General features: G+C 40.7%; 2 protein-coding genes across 4 annotated transcripts in view; one reads left to right on the top strand and one right to left on the bottom strand.

Annotated features, from left to right (window-relative positions):
- The window catches only part of thada (THADA armadillo repeat containing), a 90,958-nt gene extending 81,253 nt beyond the window's left edge, over positions 1 to 9,705 (bottom strand). For 2 of the 3 annotated variants that reach the window (XM_023425829.2, XM_087179174.1), the window contains exons 1-20: positions 9,640 to 9,705; positions 9,042 to 9,123; positions 8,814 to 8,923; positions 8,563 to 8,693; positions 7,876 to 8,024; positions 7,708 to 7,740; positions 7,572 to 7,620; positions 6,908 to 7,101; positions 5,729 to 5,823; positions 5,165 to 5,388; positions 4,259 to 4,983; positions 3,835 to 3,989; positions 3,548 to 3,703; positions 3,147 to 3,254; positions 2,365 to 2,488; positions 1,589 to 1,734; positions 1,256 to 1,484; positions 1,029 to 1,164; positions 723 to 859; positions 139 to 285 (exon numbers count right to left, since the gene is read on the bottom strand). In XM_023425829.2, coding sequence (XP_023281597.1) covers positions 139 to 285; positions 723 to 859; positions 1,029 to 1,164; positions 1,256 to 1,484; positions 1,589 to 1,734; positions 2,365 to 2,488; positions 3,147 to 3,254; positions 3,548 to 3,703; positions 3,835 to 3,989; positions 4,259 to 4,983; positions 5,165 to 5,388; positions 5,729 to 5,823; positions 6,908 to 7,101; positions 7,572 to 7,620; positions 7,708 to 7,740; positions 7,876 to 8,024; positions 8,563 to 8,693; positions 8,814 to 8,923; positions 9,042 to 9,114 — 3,121 coding nt within the window. In that variant the 5' untranslated portion in view covers positions 9,115 to 9,123; positions 9,640 to 9,705. The remainder of the gene's footprint in view (positions 1 to 138; positions 286 to 722; positions 860 to 1,028; positions 1,165 to 1,255; positions 1,485 to 1,588; positions 1,735 to 2,364; positions 2,489 to 3,146; positions 3,255 to 3,547; positions 3,704 to 3,834; positions 3,990 to 4,258; positions 4,984 to 5,164; positions 5,389 to 5,728; positions 5,824 to 6,907; positions 7,102 to 7,571; positions 7,621 to 7,707; positions 7,741 to 7,875; positions 8,025 to 8,562; positions 8,694 to 8,813; positions 8,924 to 9,041; positions 9,124 to 9,639) is intronic. The other variant, XM_087179173.1, reaches the window with a different exon arrangement.
- Positions 9,706 to 10,684: 979 nt separating this feature from the next.
- plekhh2 (pleckstrin homology domain containing, family H (with MyTH4 domain) member 2) overlaps positions 10,685 to 17,013 on the top strand; it is a 31,584-nt gene continuing 25,255 nt past the window's right edge. Inside the window, exons 1-2 of the mRNA XM_023425899.1 lie at positions 10,685 to 10,826; positions 13,495 to 13,630. Coding sequence (XP_023281667.1) covers positions 13,508 to 13,630 — 123 coding nt within the window. The 5' untranslated portion in view covers positions 10,685 to 10,826; positions 13,495 to 13,507. The remainder of the gene's footprint in view (positions 10,827 to 13,494; positions 13,631 to 17,013) is intronic.

The following is a 17,013-nucleotide window of genomic DNA, read 5'->3' as shown; positions in this document are numbered from 1 at the left end:
AATCTTAAAATTAGTGAACCAAAGCTAATATTTAACAATATTTAACAACTACACCTGAGTAAAAGTCTAAAAAAAAAAAGGTATATCGCCTGTGTGACATTAAATATAATCAGTGTAATATAATTATCTGTAACTCACCAGTGTCCAGTGATGATATGTGTGTGGTCTGACTCTGTGTGTGATCATCTCCATGGTGTGTGTCCAGCTCTCTTGCACTGGTGAAGAAGTCATTGGTGTCCCTGGGCTGGATCTCCTGCAGGATCCTCTGCAGACCTGCTGACGTCCCTAACCAAACACACGCACAAATAAACATGACTTATTCTCAATATTTTTTTTTCATAGTGTAAACTTCCATTACTAAATTTGAATGATTCCATCAACTAAACGTTAACTCCTGCCCTGAAAATATGTCAATATTTTGTATTTGGGAATATTTGTGAGATAAAATCTATGTCTGAAAGAAATTCAATTGCGTTTTGAAAAGCGACTCAAATTCCACAGAAAAAATTCCCAACCTTTCAGTGTCTCAAATAAACCCCTACGTATTTCATTGTATCCAAGAACACACTCATGTTCTGTGAGACCCTTCACTTTAACCTTTTGTTTCCCATTGCATAGTTTTTAGACACAAACCATAATGTCCTCCTGTTGATCACATATTACATTACAATAAAGAGTAAAGTGAAGAGGACAATGTTAAGAATTACAGATACTCAAATTACCTGATTCAGTATCCATGGGGATGAGTCCCTCTGGGGAGGAGCTTTGGACTACAGGGGAAACCACATCAGACATCCTGTAGCACACAGCGATCAGCTCTGACACCAGATATCTCCACTGCTCAGTCTGACTCAAACTCCTAAACACACACATAAACATGCACTTAACACACAAGCAGCAAAACACCACACATGAGCAGACTCAGAGTTTGTGCCGTGAGCTCTCCTCCACTACCAAGAACAGAAAAATTTACTAAAATGGAAGTAGGTTGTTTAACGTGTATATGTCATGGAAATTTTTGTTCTCACTCAGTGTTTAGATGCTGTAGTACAGCTGTGATGCAGTGAGCTCTGCCATACAGAGGATGGGAAGCAGCTGCTTGTAAGAGAGACGACTCTGCCCTCGACACCTCTGACTGCAGACAGCACAGCAAAAACTGAACCACTGTGGACAGAAAGACAATAAAATACAGATGTTACACATCTGATGGTTAGCACATACATACTTTTATTGGGCCTACACATCTCGATCTTACCAGCCAGAGTGTTGAGCTCCAAGATGTGTGTCTGAGACACCTGGGGCAGTGAGGAGGGAGGCTGGAAGTCGAGGCCCTGCTGCTGGGCACAGTGCAGCAGTGCCTGGCTCAGGTCCGGCTGGTGCAAAAGCAGGTTGAGGAGGTGGGCTGCTGTTACGCTGTCAAAAGGTTTAGTGCTGGTGCTGAGGTCAAGAGCAGCCTGAAGGACGCAACGCATCCTCTCCGGCACCTAACATCACAAAGACCAAGGAGATATCAACAAAATACTAGTACAGTCTTAAGATTCAACATTTAACATTTTTTTAATAAACAGCTCGTGTTTGGAATATTAACCTGTAGCCCTGCAGCTGATGGAGGGAGTTGTGGTAGCAGCGATGAGGCCAGCTGTTTGACTTCCAGGAAGTTGCTGGCAACAGCGTAAAGGACGTTCTGAGCATGCTCAGAGGTCACAACCTCACCGAGGGCAAACGCGTCAGACTCTGAGGACAACCAAGAGGTAGAGGTGAAGAAACACAGGAGGTGACAGTGAGTGACAAGAGGTAGAGCATACGCTGAGACAGCTGGATCATAAGGCTGGCATCACAGCAAAGAGACTGACCAGTAATGGACAAGCTGCTGGTTCAGGCAGCAATAAGAAAGATGGATTCCAGAGCTGTGAGTTGGCCAATGAAATGTGCCAAGTGTTATCACTAAGGTGCCCTTGAGTAAAGCACTGAACTCAAAACTGCTCAGAATGTGTTGGCTGAGCATGAACTGTACATACTGTAAGACTAGGAAGACAATGTTCAATTGTCTGGTGTTTTACTGTCTGAAGAAAATAGTCTAAAAGTGTGTATGTATGTATGATGACAGTCCAGAACATATTTCTTGGTTTTTTTGCATTTTAATTATTTGCTGGAAAAATTTTCCTTGTCTCCAGTTTAAGAAAGGCTGAAATTACACAGTCATTGATTTTCTAGTGATATTATTAAATATCTCTACATTTGCAATACAATATGTTTCCTATGAAACTATACTGTTAGTAACAGTGGGACCATATTCACTCAGCTGTGATACTTTTTTAAGTTTGTGAGTCATTTAAAACTGTAATTGCTGAGCGTGAAGTGTACCAGTGCTGAAAGTGAAGAGCTGGCCCAGCAGGCAGAGGACGTGGAGGGACATGAGGCATTTGGAAAAGGAAGCGCCAGGAAGCAAAACCTCCAGCAGCCTCACACACAGCCAGCGCAGGAACTCCTACATCACACAAAAAATAAACCTTGATTTATTTAGACAAAAAAATGCATTAAAAAAATATCACCATGGGAAAAGCTGGGTGCTGGTTATCCTTAATGGAAACCCTGCATTAAAGGTCCGATATTGTATAAAAGGTAGATTTCCATGTGTTCTTTGATTATAGAGCAGGTCTTGGTTCTATATTAATACTGTGAAAGTATCACACTATCAGTCCACAGAGAAATGCACACAGCCTGTATTCAGAAACTGAGCCTTAAAACCAGCCGTCAGGATTCTGTAACTTTGTGATGTCTCAATAAAACAGTCACTGTTCTCAACCCTGAGCCAGGCCCCGCCCACCAGGACCCACCATTCAACCTTGCAGGATTTGGTTTCTCTCAATGTTTTCCTATTATCTGCTATATTTTTATTTGATCACTCAGAAAACAGTCGGCCAATCAGAAGAGAGGCTCAGAGCCTCCCTCTCTTCTGGTTGGTTAATTGACATGTTGTTCCTGGCGCTCCAGAGAGAAGCCTGAGAGGGGAGATGTAAAACTACATAGAGATGGTTTTTGGTTCTTAAAACCACAAATATATCCTGTCATGGATATGAACACTTCAAATAAAACCAGAAAAGTGTAAAATATGGGACCTTTAATGTATTGTGTGTGGGGTATACCTTGTAGAGATGTAATGTGTGTTGGTCTCTGTCTCTCTGCTCCTGGTCTCTTTCCTGACTCAGTCTTTTCTGCAGCAGCTGAGTGCTGTCCTTCACTCTACAAAGTAACTGTGAATTAGAAGATTTAAAGTTTCATTAAGTGATGATTTTGTTGTTTTCATTTAATCAAATCTCAAACATCTGTCAGTACTGCGAATCCCAGTTAGAATCAAGATCAATGAGTTGAATAAATCATAATAAAATAATAATAAATAAATAAATAAATAAATAAATAAATAAATAAATAATAAGCACACTGCAACTCCCAGATACAAGCAAATACAAGCTTAATGTGTGTCACCAGCCCAATATTTCAACTGCAATGAGAATATAAAATGTAATATCTTCAAAGAGCAGTTGACCTTCTTCAGCAGGCTGACTGTCTGCTGTCTGACGCCTGGGGACTGACTGTTGAGATTGGGCAGCAGGAAGTGGCGGATCAGGTCCATTTCCTGTGAGGTCAGAACCTCAGTGCTGCGGTGGCTCTCACACACCAAGCCCAAAGCGTCAATCCTCACCTGGGCAGCAAGAAATTATGACACATAAATGCGCTGGAAGATATTTGCCACACAAAATTTATAAGAAACATAAAACATTCTTACAATATTGAAGAGCACGAATACACACTCAAAGACAGACACATGCTCACTTGATCATGTTTGTGAATCAGTGCCTGTTGGAGTAGGGAGAGAGGCACCAGACCTCCCCACAGACCCTCCTCTGAGGATGGAACAACACCCTGGGCCCTAGCTGCCCGCAGGCACGTCATCAGAGCTCCCAGTGAACCCCTGCTGCCTGAGGGACCTGACAACACAATAAAAGCAGTATTAACAGAAAGGTTTTACATTTTTCATTCTTTCATCACTGTGATACAGAATGCTCTCTTTGCTTGTGGCAACAAACATTGCTCTAACTACAATCTTTCAAGCCACAACAGAATGCTCTGTGAGAGTGAGAGACATTAATAAGCGGCGAGTATGACCAGAAGGGAAGAGAGACAGTATCTGGAGATATATGGGATGTGAATCTGTGTGTGTGTGTGTGTGTATGTGGAGACATCTGTGTATTTGTGCCTTTGCCTGTGCTGCAGGGCGGCGTGTCCTGCAAGGCCTGCACCATGTGAGCCAGACTGGAGGGGCTGCAGCGAAGTAGCTTGGGCAGGAAATAGTCAAGGATGTACGTGGTCTGGTCCAGCCTGGCACGGCACAGCACCTGTAGCAGGGGGGTTACCCATGTCTGGTGCCAACGCTCCATCCACTCCTCTGTCTTTCCTGCTAAACCAGCCTCAGTCACCAGCTGTGCCTTGTGACTGACAAACAGTCTCTCCAGCAGGTCGCTGGCATAAGGAGCCAGGGTCTGATCACCCATCAAGCCTAGGAGACATGACGGCAGTTGTGGCTGGATGTTAAGCAAGTGCCCTGCGCCATAGAGCTCCACCAGGCAGCCCAGGGAGCCGTACTTCCCCCTCATGTGCCACTCTAGTCCCAACAGGCTTTGGGTGAGCTCTGTGATGTAAGAGTCCTTGGTAGGGTCAGGAGTGGAGGGGTTGGTTTTCTGATGGAGGAGGAGGAGGTTGTGGAACAGCGAGCGGGTTTGGTGGCGTACTCCGTCTAGTGGGTGCTCCCAGTGAGAGTAGATGTGTTCCAGCAGGTGTCGGTGTAAATCAGAGCGTCCACTGAGGGACTGCTGGAGGTGAGGAGGGCAGGGCTGCGTCTCGCCCTGCAGGCAGTCCAGAACAGCACTACTCCACAAAGTCAGCACCCGAGCCACCACCATTGCCGTACTGGACTCCTTAATACTACAGCAAAGAAATAAAACATCAGCATGCTTGTAAATATTCAGACATGCAACATTTTACAGCTGTAGACACACCCGAATACTTCTGAGACACATTTCAATTGTGAACTACTTTCCCATGAAGTAAGAGTTTAATTTTAGAGTGATCAATTCAAAATGGTAAACAATTCTAACAGTCCTACCTCACATCCAGATCCAGCAGCGTGTTTGGGACCAAAAGCAGCAGCTGCTCCCACTCTGGTCCTAGGAGAGCACCCTTCCAGCTCAACATGGCCAGAACCCCATGACACAGATACAGAGAGACACCTGGCGGGCGATCACTGGTACACAGAGCAACACACCTCTGTTTGACCCACTGAGGGGCCGGGTCCAAGCCCTGGACTGAGCTCAGCAGCAAACTGCACACCTGACACACACAATCCAATGACCAAGAATAGAGAAATATTTAGCTGATTAACTATCAAAAGTAATTTTTATTATGAGTTTTATAAAGTTTTTGGTTAGTAATTTTGGTCATGATGAACAAATCTTTAATTGTTTTACTTTCCACTGTTTTTACTGATTTTCCAATATTTAGGTAACACAGCATCTAAATATGGATTTTACTTTACATTCATTTTGAGGCACTACTTTCTGATTTTACATTTGTATTTATGAAGTTTGGTGTGTTATAAATCAGTGTCTTCAGAGCATATTGTGCACATGATAAAATGTCCAAAATCCAGAACATTTAATTCTTAACTCACCACAGAAGCTACTTCGTCTCCAGAGCCCATGACGGACCTGATCAATAACACTACAGCCATGCCGGCTGTACTCTGGACTGACTGGATGAACTCCTCTAGAGGCAGAGAGAAGAAAAGAGGAGAAAATGTGAGAATGTGAGAAGAAAGTATGTGGGTATAATACTTAAGCTTAAAATTTCTTAATTTTTGTGTTAATGACAAACAAAAATTCTTCATCTATATTAGTGGAGGCCCCAGTGATCACCACTGCACTACATCTACTCAAGCTGCTCAGTACAGTAGGACACCAATTACATTCACAGTGAACACAGCTATAAAGAAATCTGACTGTACATGTGGGCCTGTGGATGGTAGGGAAATATATATCCTCTTCTTATGCAAACGTCATTCAAAATGAGAAAAAACGTACCAAGATTAAGACAGCAGCTAATACTTACCCTGCACTGCACGGTTATTCAGACGCATATTTTCTTTAGGTTTATAGACTAATGGGCATATCACTATATCTATATCACTGGCTAGATCTTGAAAACAAGACAGTATTAGATAGATTATCCCAAGTATCATGAAAATGTTACTTGATTCCAAACAAATACTGAAACACTTGGGGGCACTAGGAATGTGCAGAGTCTCTGTGTACCAAGACTTCAACACTCTGCTCTAAGTATTAGATTTATAGACTTATATTGATGGATTTCTTTGGGGGTAGGGCTGCACAATATGCAAAAAAAAAAAAAAAAAAAAAATCATATTGCAATTATATTGGCAGATATTGCGATTGCAATTTCAGTTGGGATGGTCGTTTCTGCTTTTCAATTTCACTTTAAAAAAAAATTGATGATGGGATTTTTGTTCTTGGTCTTTTACCAAACAAACATGTTCCGCTGTGTGTGGAGAATATGATTTGTAGGCCGGGGCACCTCTGTAGCACCACAACAATGTTGTGACACACTTTACCTTTCTCAGAAAAATTGCAGCTCCTGCGATTTGGATATTGCACTTGGCAACATTGCGATTTCAATTATATTGCGATTGTTGGGGGTATGTTTACCAGTATATTACTACTTTGGCTTATGTTATATCCTTAAAACCAGTGCATCTGTCATGAGTATAAACCACCTTTTATTTATCATGTTTACTTTTACAGCTGGTTTCCACAGTACACATTCTGTTTCTTACCATCAGTGAGGATGTATATGTAACAGCTCAGGTGGCTGCTTAGTGTGTCCCCCAGCTCGCAGTGATTGTGTTCAGCCTGCAGGGCAGCACTGATGGTCTCTTGGGATCTCTGGACTACCAGCATGGAGGTCTTCACTGCGGCCAGACAGGACTGCATCAACTTGGCCTGGGCAATGTGACGGCCTGCTAGACCACTTGGAGAACAGCAGGGGGCGACAGAGACACAGTTATCAACGACAAGACACACACTATGAATATCAGGGTCGTCCTGCTTCCCTCATCTACACAAGAACTGGCTAATTAGAGTGTAGTCAGACAGAGCAGAAAAGAATCACATCCAGGTGTAAATGCACCAATAAACTCAAGTGAATATAGCCAGAATAGTAGTTATTTGGGTTGAATAACATATACTGTCAGGCATGTGACATATGCAACAATTTATGTCATGGCAAGGAAAAAAAGACATTCACGTCCAATAATACTGAGACACGATCAAATATCAAGTGTAAATCTAAGTAAAAGATATCGAAGAAGATGTGTTTTAAATTAAGAGGTTTTGCCAAAATCACTATTTTAATCACATTACTTACACAAGTTGCTTTAGGCATTAAAATAAAGCTCCTTATAAAAATAAAGACCAGGACTGTGGAGTATGCTTCTGTACCTGTTCTGATGAAGGTATTCACTCAGTCCCTTGTGAAGGAACTGCAGTACTACACAGAGGAGAAGAGAGAGAATGTGACTAAAAGAAAACCGAGTCTTTTCTGAAAATCAGACATTACTGACATACAGACACTAACCTTCAGGCAGCAGTTTGTTTATGCATCTCTCACCTGGAGATAGAGGCAGTTAGTTAGGGGGTTATTTATTTAACTAAATAAAAGGAGATACGATTTATCTGATATCTCTAGTGATCAAAAGTAGAATAAATCTGCAGTAAATGCAAATACGAGCAATATCCCACTTACCAAAAGGGAAGCCATCCAAAAAGGCAGTGATGGTGTCTACAATATGTGGATATTTGTCTGATTGTGTGTTGGACAGCCAGTCAGACAAGCACGCACACAAACAGTTTACAGTCCGCTCCTGTAACCAGGCTGGTACTGAACCCAAGGCACTGAGGACAAGGAGTGACACAGATACGATATTTATTGCAGAACCAAATAATATACTGGAAACGCAGACAGGAAAATTAGAAGTTTTTTAATTAACTGACAAGGTCAAAACTAACAGACTGCCACCCAAACCTCCAAAAATTATATTCTTACAGTAAAGATCTATATTCTAAGTTTTATCATCTCACTATATCAGACATAGAAAATGACAGATTAAGTTGAAGATATAGTGGTAAAGAGAAATCAAAGTGTTCTCCTGAAATGACAGATATGTTGGTGGTAGATTTTATAGTTAGTATCTGTTTACATTGATTTGGAGTCTTATTTGTTCGACAAGGATTTAGGTTCCAGGATTTAAAAGACTGAAGGACCAGTTCTTCCCACTTGCCTTTGGAAGGCAGAAAATAAAATCTGTGATGCTCAGTGGTTGCCTCCCTAGTAATTAAGCATAGAAGTTCTCTGATGGGATGAATACCTACAACTTACTTACTTGAACAGATATATTTCAAATTAAATGAACATTAGAACTTAGCTGTGTACCTGGCGATGGCTCGTCGTAGGGGGTTCTTGGCCTGCAGGGAGGTGTAGACCAGAGCCAGGGTATATAGACAGGCGTCTAGAAGAGCACCATCCTGCTGATCTTCACTCAGCGCCTCCAACTGGGACCCTGCCTGATGCGGTATGGACACAGATATATAGTCATATACTGTGTAGCCTACTCTGCTTTATCCACTAAACATTAAGTTTTTTTAAATACTGAGAAGTTACACAATAACCTCGTTGTCATAAACCTTTTTAACCAGCTGGATCTGCTGCACCGGTTCTGTCAACTCCAAACAGCACTGCAGGGTCTGGGCCACCTGTCTGACTCCATCCTCTCCACCATCCACAGAGAGGGACGCTAAGAAAGACCAAGACACGCACATTGCTTAAAATTAAATGCAATGACACATAACATGTAGTGGATGGTTTCATTTACCACAGCCCTAGTTTGCTCATCAGTACTTTGGCCTCATTACCGATCAGCTTGTGTAGTTTCTCCTCGTCCAACGCCACAGCCTCTACTTTGGCTGTCTTCTTCTTCACCACCATAACTCTGCCCTGTGTAAATAGCACCATCAGCGAAATCATTTCCATGACTGCATGAGCATTTTGAGTGCATGTCCAACAATCTACAATATGGCTTGGTTATAAAGAATACAAAGTGGAGTCTCACACCTTTTTAAGCCTGAGCAGAACACTGACTCTTCACATCTTTAATGGTCCCTTTGGATAATATCACTCACCTGGTATTTACAAATTAGCAGTTTTTCTTTGCACATCACCCCCAGCTCCTCTCTCTCCTCCCTCCCCCATCTCCCTCCTCTCTCACACACACAGATACACACATAGCAACTTTATGTACACCCTTTCTAAGGTATTTCGCTTTACCTTGGCTAAAAGTCCTGCTGCTACTAGTGTTAGCCAACTATGGCTAGCTATCTAGCACCGACTCTACTTCCCAAATTAAAAAGCGAGACGGACACATTAAACACTGCAACAATTCAACAGCTGAATTCGCAAAAAAGACCCGAACAGCTTAATGAAGATACAAAATTAAATATAATCAGCATTCACCTCAGTTGAGCATGTGGTTTTCTTGAGTCCTGCTGCTTCAGCTGGTAACTGTAACTAACGTCAAGCGCGAGGATAAAAACCTTTCTTTTCCGGAAGAATTTTTCAGAATAAAATATCCCATACAGAAATGTGTTATATCAAGGGTGATGTTGCTGTAGTCACCTGTCAAGGGATACCTGGAGGATACATTATTATCACATATATACATTCTCTAATTATATGAAGATTTACGTTTATAACATGTATACAACACCCAGTGTAAATTACATTTACAAACTGTATACTGAAAATATCTATATTAACTTTTATATGATACGACATTTTGCATATATGTATGTATGTATGTACAATATATCTAATTTATATATACAAGTTTATTAAAACGACATACAGATAAAAATTCTATATGCTTATACATGTTTTTCTTACTAATTTCTCATTCATTTTAAACAGATCTATCTTCCTATTCTGGGAAACTGGTGTCAGACTGTACCCACTGTATATAATATCAATGTATATTGACAGGCTTTGGGATGGATATATATCTTTGTAATATATGTATAGGCTTGGCATATATGTCAATATTTGAAATTGTTCCCATTTATTACAAGTTTCATATATCATTTTTTAATATGTTTTTATTTTATGTGTACATATATTTCATATATGGAAATTAATTATATGGACATGTGTTAGAGTCTTTAGATTGAAATACATTTTTTGGTAGAAAACGTGGTTGAACATACTTTATTTATAAAACTTTCCTAGTTTCCTGTATTGTTCTCGGACACTTGACACAGCCATGTTCCATGCTGCACACGTGAAACGTCATTTCCGACAAATAGTTAGAGACCGCCCTCAGAAACTCATCTGTCCATAAAATAGCGCTCCAGATTTTTATTGGTGAAGATTACATGTCAATCAATCTCAGACTTCACGGTTCCGCTGAGCAGAGAAACGCTCACAAAGTCTATGATTGGACGTATTTCACGAAGCCACACCCTCTAAATCCAACCCGTTTCCAACTTTTGCCTGAGAGCTGAAATGAAAACCTCTAGGAAAGAGACCAATTCACAGCTTTTACTCATGAATTAGGACTTCCTCCACAGGAATAATAATAAACACACAGACGCTGGAGTCGACATGGCGTGAAGTCGCTCGTAAGGTCTACATCAGTATTTCCACAGGTAAGCCGAGAAACTTTGATGGAAATAGATGTTTTTTAATTAAATACGAAACGACGAAGAAGTTGTGTATCTAAGGGACGGTGTAGCTAATGGTCTCTTTTTAAAGTAAGAAAGATTTAAACGGTGTTTTTCATTCTCTTGGGAAAAGTTGACACTAAACATTTTAGAGCTGAATACTAGTTTTATCACTTGGCCACTGTTGGTATAACAGTGATGGTTTTGTGGAGAAAACCCATGAATGTGATTACAGTTTTCTAATAAAGTGGTACTATTTTTGTCTTTTGCTATCTGGTGTTTTAATTTAGAGTTGGTTTTATATCTGTGGCACTAAAGTTTAGAAAGTTAGACACCAAAATATTAATGTTATTTATTTATAAATTGTAGATTAAAGGTCAAGTTATTCTTGTGATGTCACAGTAAACTTAAATACATATTCCATGATGTGCTGTTGAATCTATAAATTTTACTCAAAGTACCACAAAACAAGTAATGAAACTTTTTGCCCCAGATGGGCTTATTATGAACTACTTCACCTCAGTTTACTCACCACCATGATTCAGCCCTCTGAGAGGAGCACCACTAGTGAAATAATTTCCATGACTTCATGAGTGTTTATCTAAAACATGTCCAACATATAACAGTCTGAAGAATGTATTAGTCACAGGAAATACAACATGGAGATTAAATTTAATAATAAGGTCTCATACCTGTGCACACTGAGTCTTAAAGATCATCTGAATACTAAAAGATTTTGGGGGAATTCTTTAAGTGTTTAGAAAATTAACAGACTAACTATACCTTAAAATACACATGGCCGTAATGTTTAGTGTACTTTGCTTCCATTTTATCGTTTTTCTTCACAGTTCATTAAAGAGAAGTGGATTATCTTCACACACTGTAAACTTTAAATACTTTAACAGAGGGTAATGGGGTCTGTATGTCTTTAATGGCCCACTGCAGCACCACTCCAGACCCAAACACAGAGAAGTGCTCATGCATCACATTCTGGTTCACTGTCTCTGCACACTGACACTGACTTTACTCAACAGGAAGTGGGAGAGAAAGAGAGACAAAGAAACTCTGACATGGTTCAGGCGTTAAATGGCCTTTAATGTTTTCCACCAACCACATCCTTTTATCACCACTGTGGAATGACGCTTGGAGGAGAGGGAACAGATGAGTGTGCAGAATCTGCATCTGTCCCCTGTTACACCGATTTCACTAATACTCTCAGAGCATCTTATTAAATTCTACAAAACATATACATACAAGGAAACAAGAGTGAATTAACTTCTAAAACTTCTTATGATACTGTTGCAGCAGATAATAATAAATAAAAATACCTTTAATAAATTAACAATAACAAAGGCTCTATATGTCATATAATAAGATTATCACGTTAAGTTACACAATAAAACTCTTTCAACTAAAGCTTTAAGGGTGGCTATACAGAAAAGTCATTGTAAAACTAAAATAGGCCTCATTAGGCATATTTAAAAAGCTTTAAATTAGCACCTTAAAGTGTCGGTTGACAAAGAACCATGGTATAAGATATTATGTATATATATCTGTTAATATCTATATCTGTAATACTACATGAGAACTATCATATAAAAAAAAATCCATAATTCTTATGACATAGTTTTCTATTGGTATTTGCAGGCTTTATCCACATGTGTCGTATTAAATTCCTTCCCATAGTCATTTACGTTGTTATGTTTTGTTGGGTGAGAGCTTCTTTTTTTTTCTTGCCTTCGTCAGTGTTTACCACAGCAAACAAGCAACAGAAATAAGCCTGTGGAAACCAGTTTATTGCCTCCCTCTACACATGTTTGTAGTCTCTTTGTGAGGAGGCCAGGCTGGTAATGAGAGGTTATTACTTAGAAGAGAAAGCCAGGCTTTCTATCCTCCTCCTCCTCCTCCTCCTGCTGCTGCTGCTGCTGCTGCTGCTGCTGCTGCTGCTGCTGCTGCTGCTCTCCTTCATCAGAGATCCTCATCGCTCTCTGTCTCTCTCGTGCTCACTCCTCCTCTCTGTGTTTACCGACTGTTTTCCCTGGAAAAAAGTGATGCAAGTATGTCCCAGGGTGGGTGTTGAGGTGTTTTGGAGCAACTGTGATGTTTTACTGTTTGGCCAAGCTTAGTGATACGCCCACTGCTCACACTGGTCCAGCTGGGCTCGACCCTGGAATATTTCAGGTGATGGCTGGTGGCAATACAATCCCTCTTTCTGTGTTTGTGTGTGTGTGTGTGTGTGTGTGTGTCAAATATATGAAAACATTTGATTCATTTCCTGTTATTTAAAGAACTGATCAATTCTGCACTCAACACAAGTGTGCATCAGTCCTCCCCTGAGCTTCAGTGCAGACAACCAGCACCGGGGATTAGAATAGTAATCAGTCATTCATACTGCAGAGGTGCCTTTTAAGCAAGACTTTGAATCCGAACCAGCTTCAGGGACGTTTGTCTTTAGCTGACCCTGATCCTTGATCCTTCAGGAGGAGGAAATGAAAGGTGAATTTTCCCACAGGAAACCTCTAGGAGATTGATGTATTATTATGTACATATATTTACTCTCTGTCTCTCTGTCTCACTGACTGCTGTGTGTGTGTGTGTGTGTGTGTGTGTGTGTGTGTGTGTGTGTGTGTGTGTGTGTGTGTGTGTGTTACAGAGGGTCAGCCGGTATGGCGGATGGGGAGGAGGCCATGAGCCAGGAGGACTGGAAGGAGAAGTGTATGGTCCTGGAGGCTCTGCTCATGAAGTTCAGAGTGCAGATAATCAAGATTCGAGAACTCACCGCTGACAAAGTTGGTTCAAGTTCAACTTTATTCTGTTAATCAGTTAATGACGAAATTCATTCTCAGTGCATATGACTGAGAATCAGTGTTCGAATGGTGCGAGAAGTGAGAAAATGATTCATATGGTGCCAAGTTTGAATTTTGTGGGAAAGTGGATTGTAAAGCTGCCGTACAGGTGGGAGGTCTGTACAGCAGTTTGTGTTACAGAACGGGTGCTTTCCATGAGCTAAAATGACATCCCTGACTTTCATCTCTTCCTCACATCTTATGTCCTCCCAGCAGGGATGCGAGATGTGAGGAAGAGACGTGATTGTAAACGAAATCTCACTCACTCACTCCAGAGTCATTTTTGACGTAAATCAGCATCTCAACTGTCCTCTAATGTGCAGCAATAATTCATAGTTTGAAAGAAAAACAGCTCAGGCCTAATGACTGCTGCTTAATTACTGATTATGAATCTATAAATGCGAGTCTGTGCTGAAAGAAATGACACCAACAAACAATTACAATTTGTTTATGAATAGAAAAAAGAACAGAAAAGATGTAAAGGAGGGAAAAAAAAAGATAAAAATGCTGAGAATAAAATCTGTATCTGGTTTGTAAAAGGCAGGTAAAGTGAGTCTGTGTCGATGTACAGGACAAATGTTTGGTGCCGAGATGCACATGAAACAGAACATACGATAAGAAGAAGAAAATGAAAGTCTTTTGGATGATAAAGACATTTAACAACATAGGATGCACTGCTGGTGCTGTTATTCCTGTTTCCTGTAGTCCTCTTCCTGTAGTTTGAGTAACCTGCAGCATCACAATGCAGTTTAAACAGCAACCAGCCATTCCTTTTTCTACACCATCTCATCAGATAACCAATCACTAAACTAATTCATTGCGCTTTGACTGATGAGACAAAGGGAGCAGTGCCACCTACAGTAAATCAAACTTTGGCCACATTGTTTAATAGGATGAGATCTGAAAAGAAAACTTTACATGTGTTCCTTATAAGCACAGGAAGACATCCACATTCAGACAGAGAGATGTGGTGTGTCTGGTGGGTACAGAGCAGCCCGTCCCTCCCAGCTGGCCGACACTGGGCTGGCCCAAACTGTTCAGTGGCCTAGATCTGAAGCTGCTCTCCAGGGATGCTGATTAGAGCTCTAATGTAAACAGCAGTCTGACCACAGGGCTCCGCCACGCACTGCATGATGGGATTGACCCAGCTCCAGTCAATTACAGAGTCAAAGTAAGCTCAGCTGGACGGCAAAACAAACTCCTGGAGAGACTTGGAAGAAAGATTTCGGTGGGTTTCTGCATCCATCATAGCACATGTGAAAGTCTCTGCTAGATATTTTGGGCCTCATCCATCCTCTTTGACAGGTTGAATTCAACTACATTTAAAGCAATTTTCCCCTCAGCATCATAACAAAGAACCATTAAAAACAGAACTATGCTACAACTATAATGTTATATAATTCACCTCAACTTTAATCTTAGTTTAGAGCTGAGCTGCCTTGTCTGTCTGTGCTGAGTTTAGATGTCAAGAAGTGTCCTGGTACTTTGAAATGGCTTTGTTAAAGTAGGGTCACCACCTCGTAGCCTTTAGCCTGATTTACTGGTGTAGTGATTTCCTCAGTGCGCCGTAGCACGTGGTCATTTTGGAAGATCACTGATTTAGTTCCCAAGGATCCAGGGTTCAACCAGAGTTCAGCAGAATTTTGGGAACCAGTAGTGACAAAAATATTTTTTAAATGAAGACAGGGACTACAGATATGATGTGCTGATACTTTTTGTATTTATCATCAGAAGAATTCAGTTGAATATTATTTGGATTGGATGAAAAAGCCTCCGGTTCTCCAGGAGACACGCCATTAATAATACAGTAAATAAGTCTGCAAAGTGTCACATCAGAATGAATTCATGTTAAGGCATCTCATTGACCACTACAATAATCAGTCTTACTACGACTATTTACTATCCATCATATCAGAGGTGAATGAAACTGATTGGTCATATCAGTCCAAAATCACATAAATGTTGTAGATTCATGCAAATACCACGTTGAAAAATAGATCTGCTTTTTAGTCTGTTTTTAATATTAAAGCAAAGCAGCAGTCTGGAAGCAGTGTGTGGCCGACACGTGGATCATGGTTGTACGTCAGATGGCAGAAGTAATTAATGCAGTTATTTTATTTTTGCTTGTTGTAGAATGACCCCTCGCCCTGTGCTCACTGACCTCCCGATGCCGTGAGCTCATCATGTTAACATTCAGACCCCTGCTGATGTTTTTTCTCTGCTGTGGCTCCCACAGCCGGAGCTTGTTGTTTTAAAGCTGTGCGGGGGCGCACGTACATCACAGCAAAATCCCCCTAATATCTCACTGTGTGTGTGTGTGTGTGTGTGTGTGTGTGTGTGTGTGTGTTTAAAAGGATGATTAAGAGAAGTCATTGTGAGTGGAGGTTGTTGAGGATGAAAAACCAGCAGGTTGCTGTCCGTTCATTGACCGAGCTGCAGCATTACTGTGCTGCACATTTACAGGGGAGGGAGTTCAGTGTGTATAAGAAGAGTGTGAAGTTCAAGACTCCTCATGATCCTACAGTGTTATTTGAGAAAGTTATTTGAAATGAAAATGTCATTACTTTGAAAGTATTTCCCCCTATTACGGCAAATAACTTTCTGTACGAGCCATAAGGAATGTTTTGTTGGAAAATATAGATCCATGGAGAGTGGAGTCATTTTTAACCTGACACCAGCAACAGACTTTGTTTTAAAACCAGATGATTTGCATTAGAATCAAGTACAATTGTCACACCAGTGGCAGATTCTGTACTATTACTACTACTTCTCTACTGCTTTTTATTACATTAGTACATTTGTAAATGAGATTTAATAAAATGTGATTAAATGATTTGTTAAGATGGATATTGTTTGTAGTGACAGCACCTTTTTAAACATCATCTAGATCAAAAACTCTATGTTTTCTTTTAAAACCTGTTGGTTATTGAATTTATTATGAAATGTCAATTAATCATCGGATCGAGTAAACTTGAAATGAGTTACATGACTCCAGGTAGACTTGGCAAACTGCTGAAATCCTAGAAAGCCTGTGTGACGGCATGGAGAGAGGAAGAAAAAGGAAAAGAGAAAAAAAATGAAGCCTTGTGTATAGAGCTGCCCAAGGGAGGAAATACCCAGTTCAGTAAATAGTATTTGTGTGTGTTAGCATTTGTGTGTTGCACAGGAAGTGAGTTTGCAATCTGAAGCACTCGCTCAGTCAGTTATTCTGTGTGTGTGTGTGTATACGTATGTACACAAGACCAGTCGAATTCATGTAGAAGCAGTTTTAACTTTCAGAAAGTGAAAAGTGATGGTGGTGTGTGTGTGTGTGAGGGTGGGAGGGT

Source organism: Seriola lalandi, unplaced genomic scaffold, assembly GCF_002814215.2.
Source record: "Seriola lalandi dorsalis isolate HSWRI2012SDOR001 ecotype SW California unplaced genomic scaffold, Sedor1 jcf7180002054795, whole genome shotgun sequence".
Lineage (NCBI taxonomy): Eukaryota > Metazoa > Chordata > Actinopteri > Carangiformes > Carangidae > Seriola > Seriola lalandi.
This window is presented reverse-complemented; position numbering and strand designations above follow the sequence as displayed.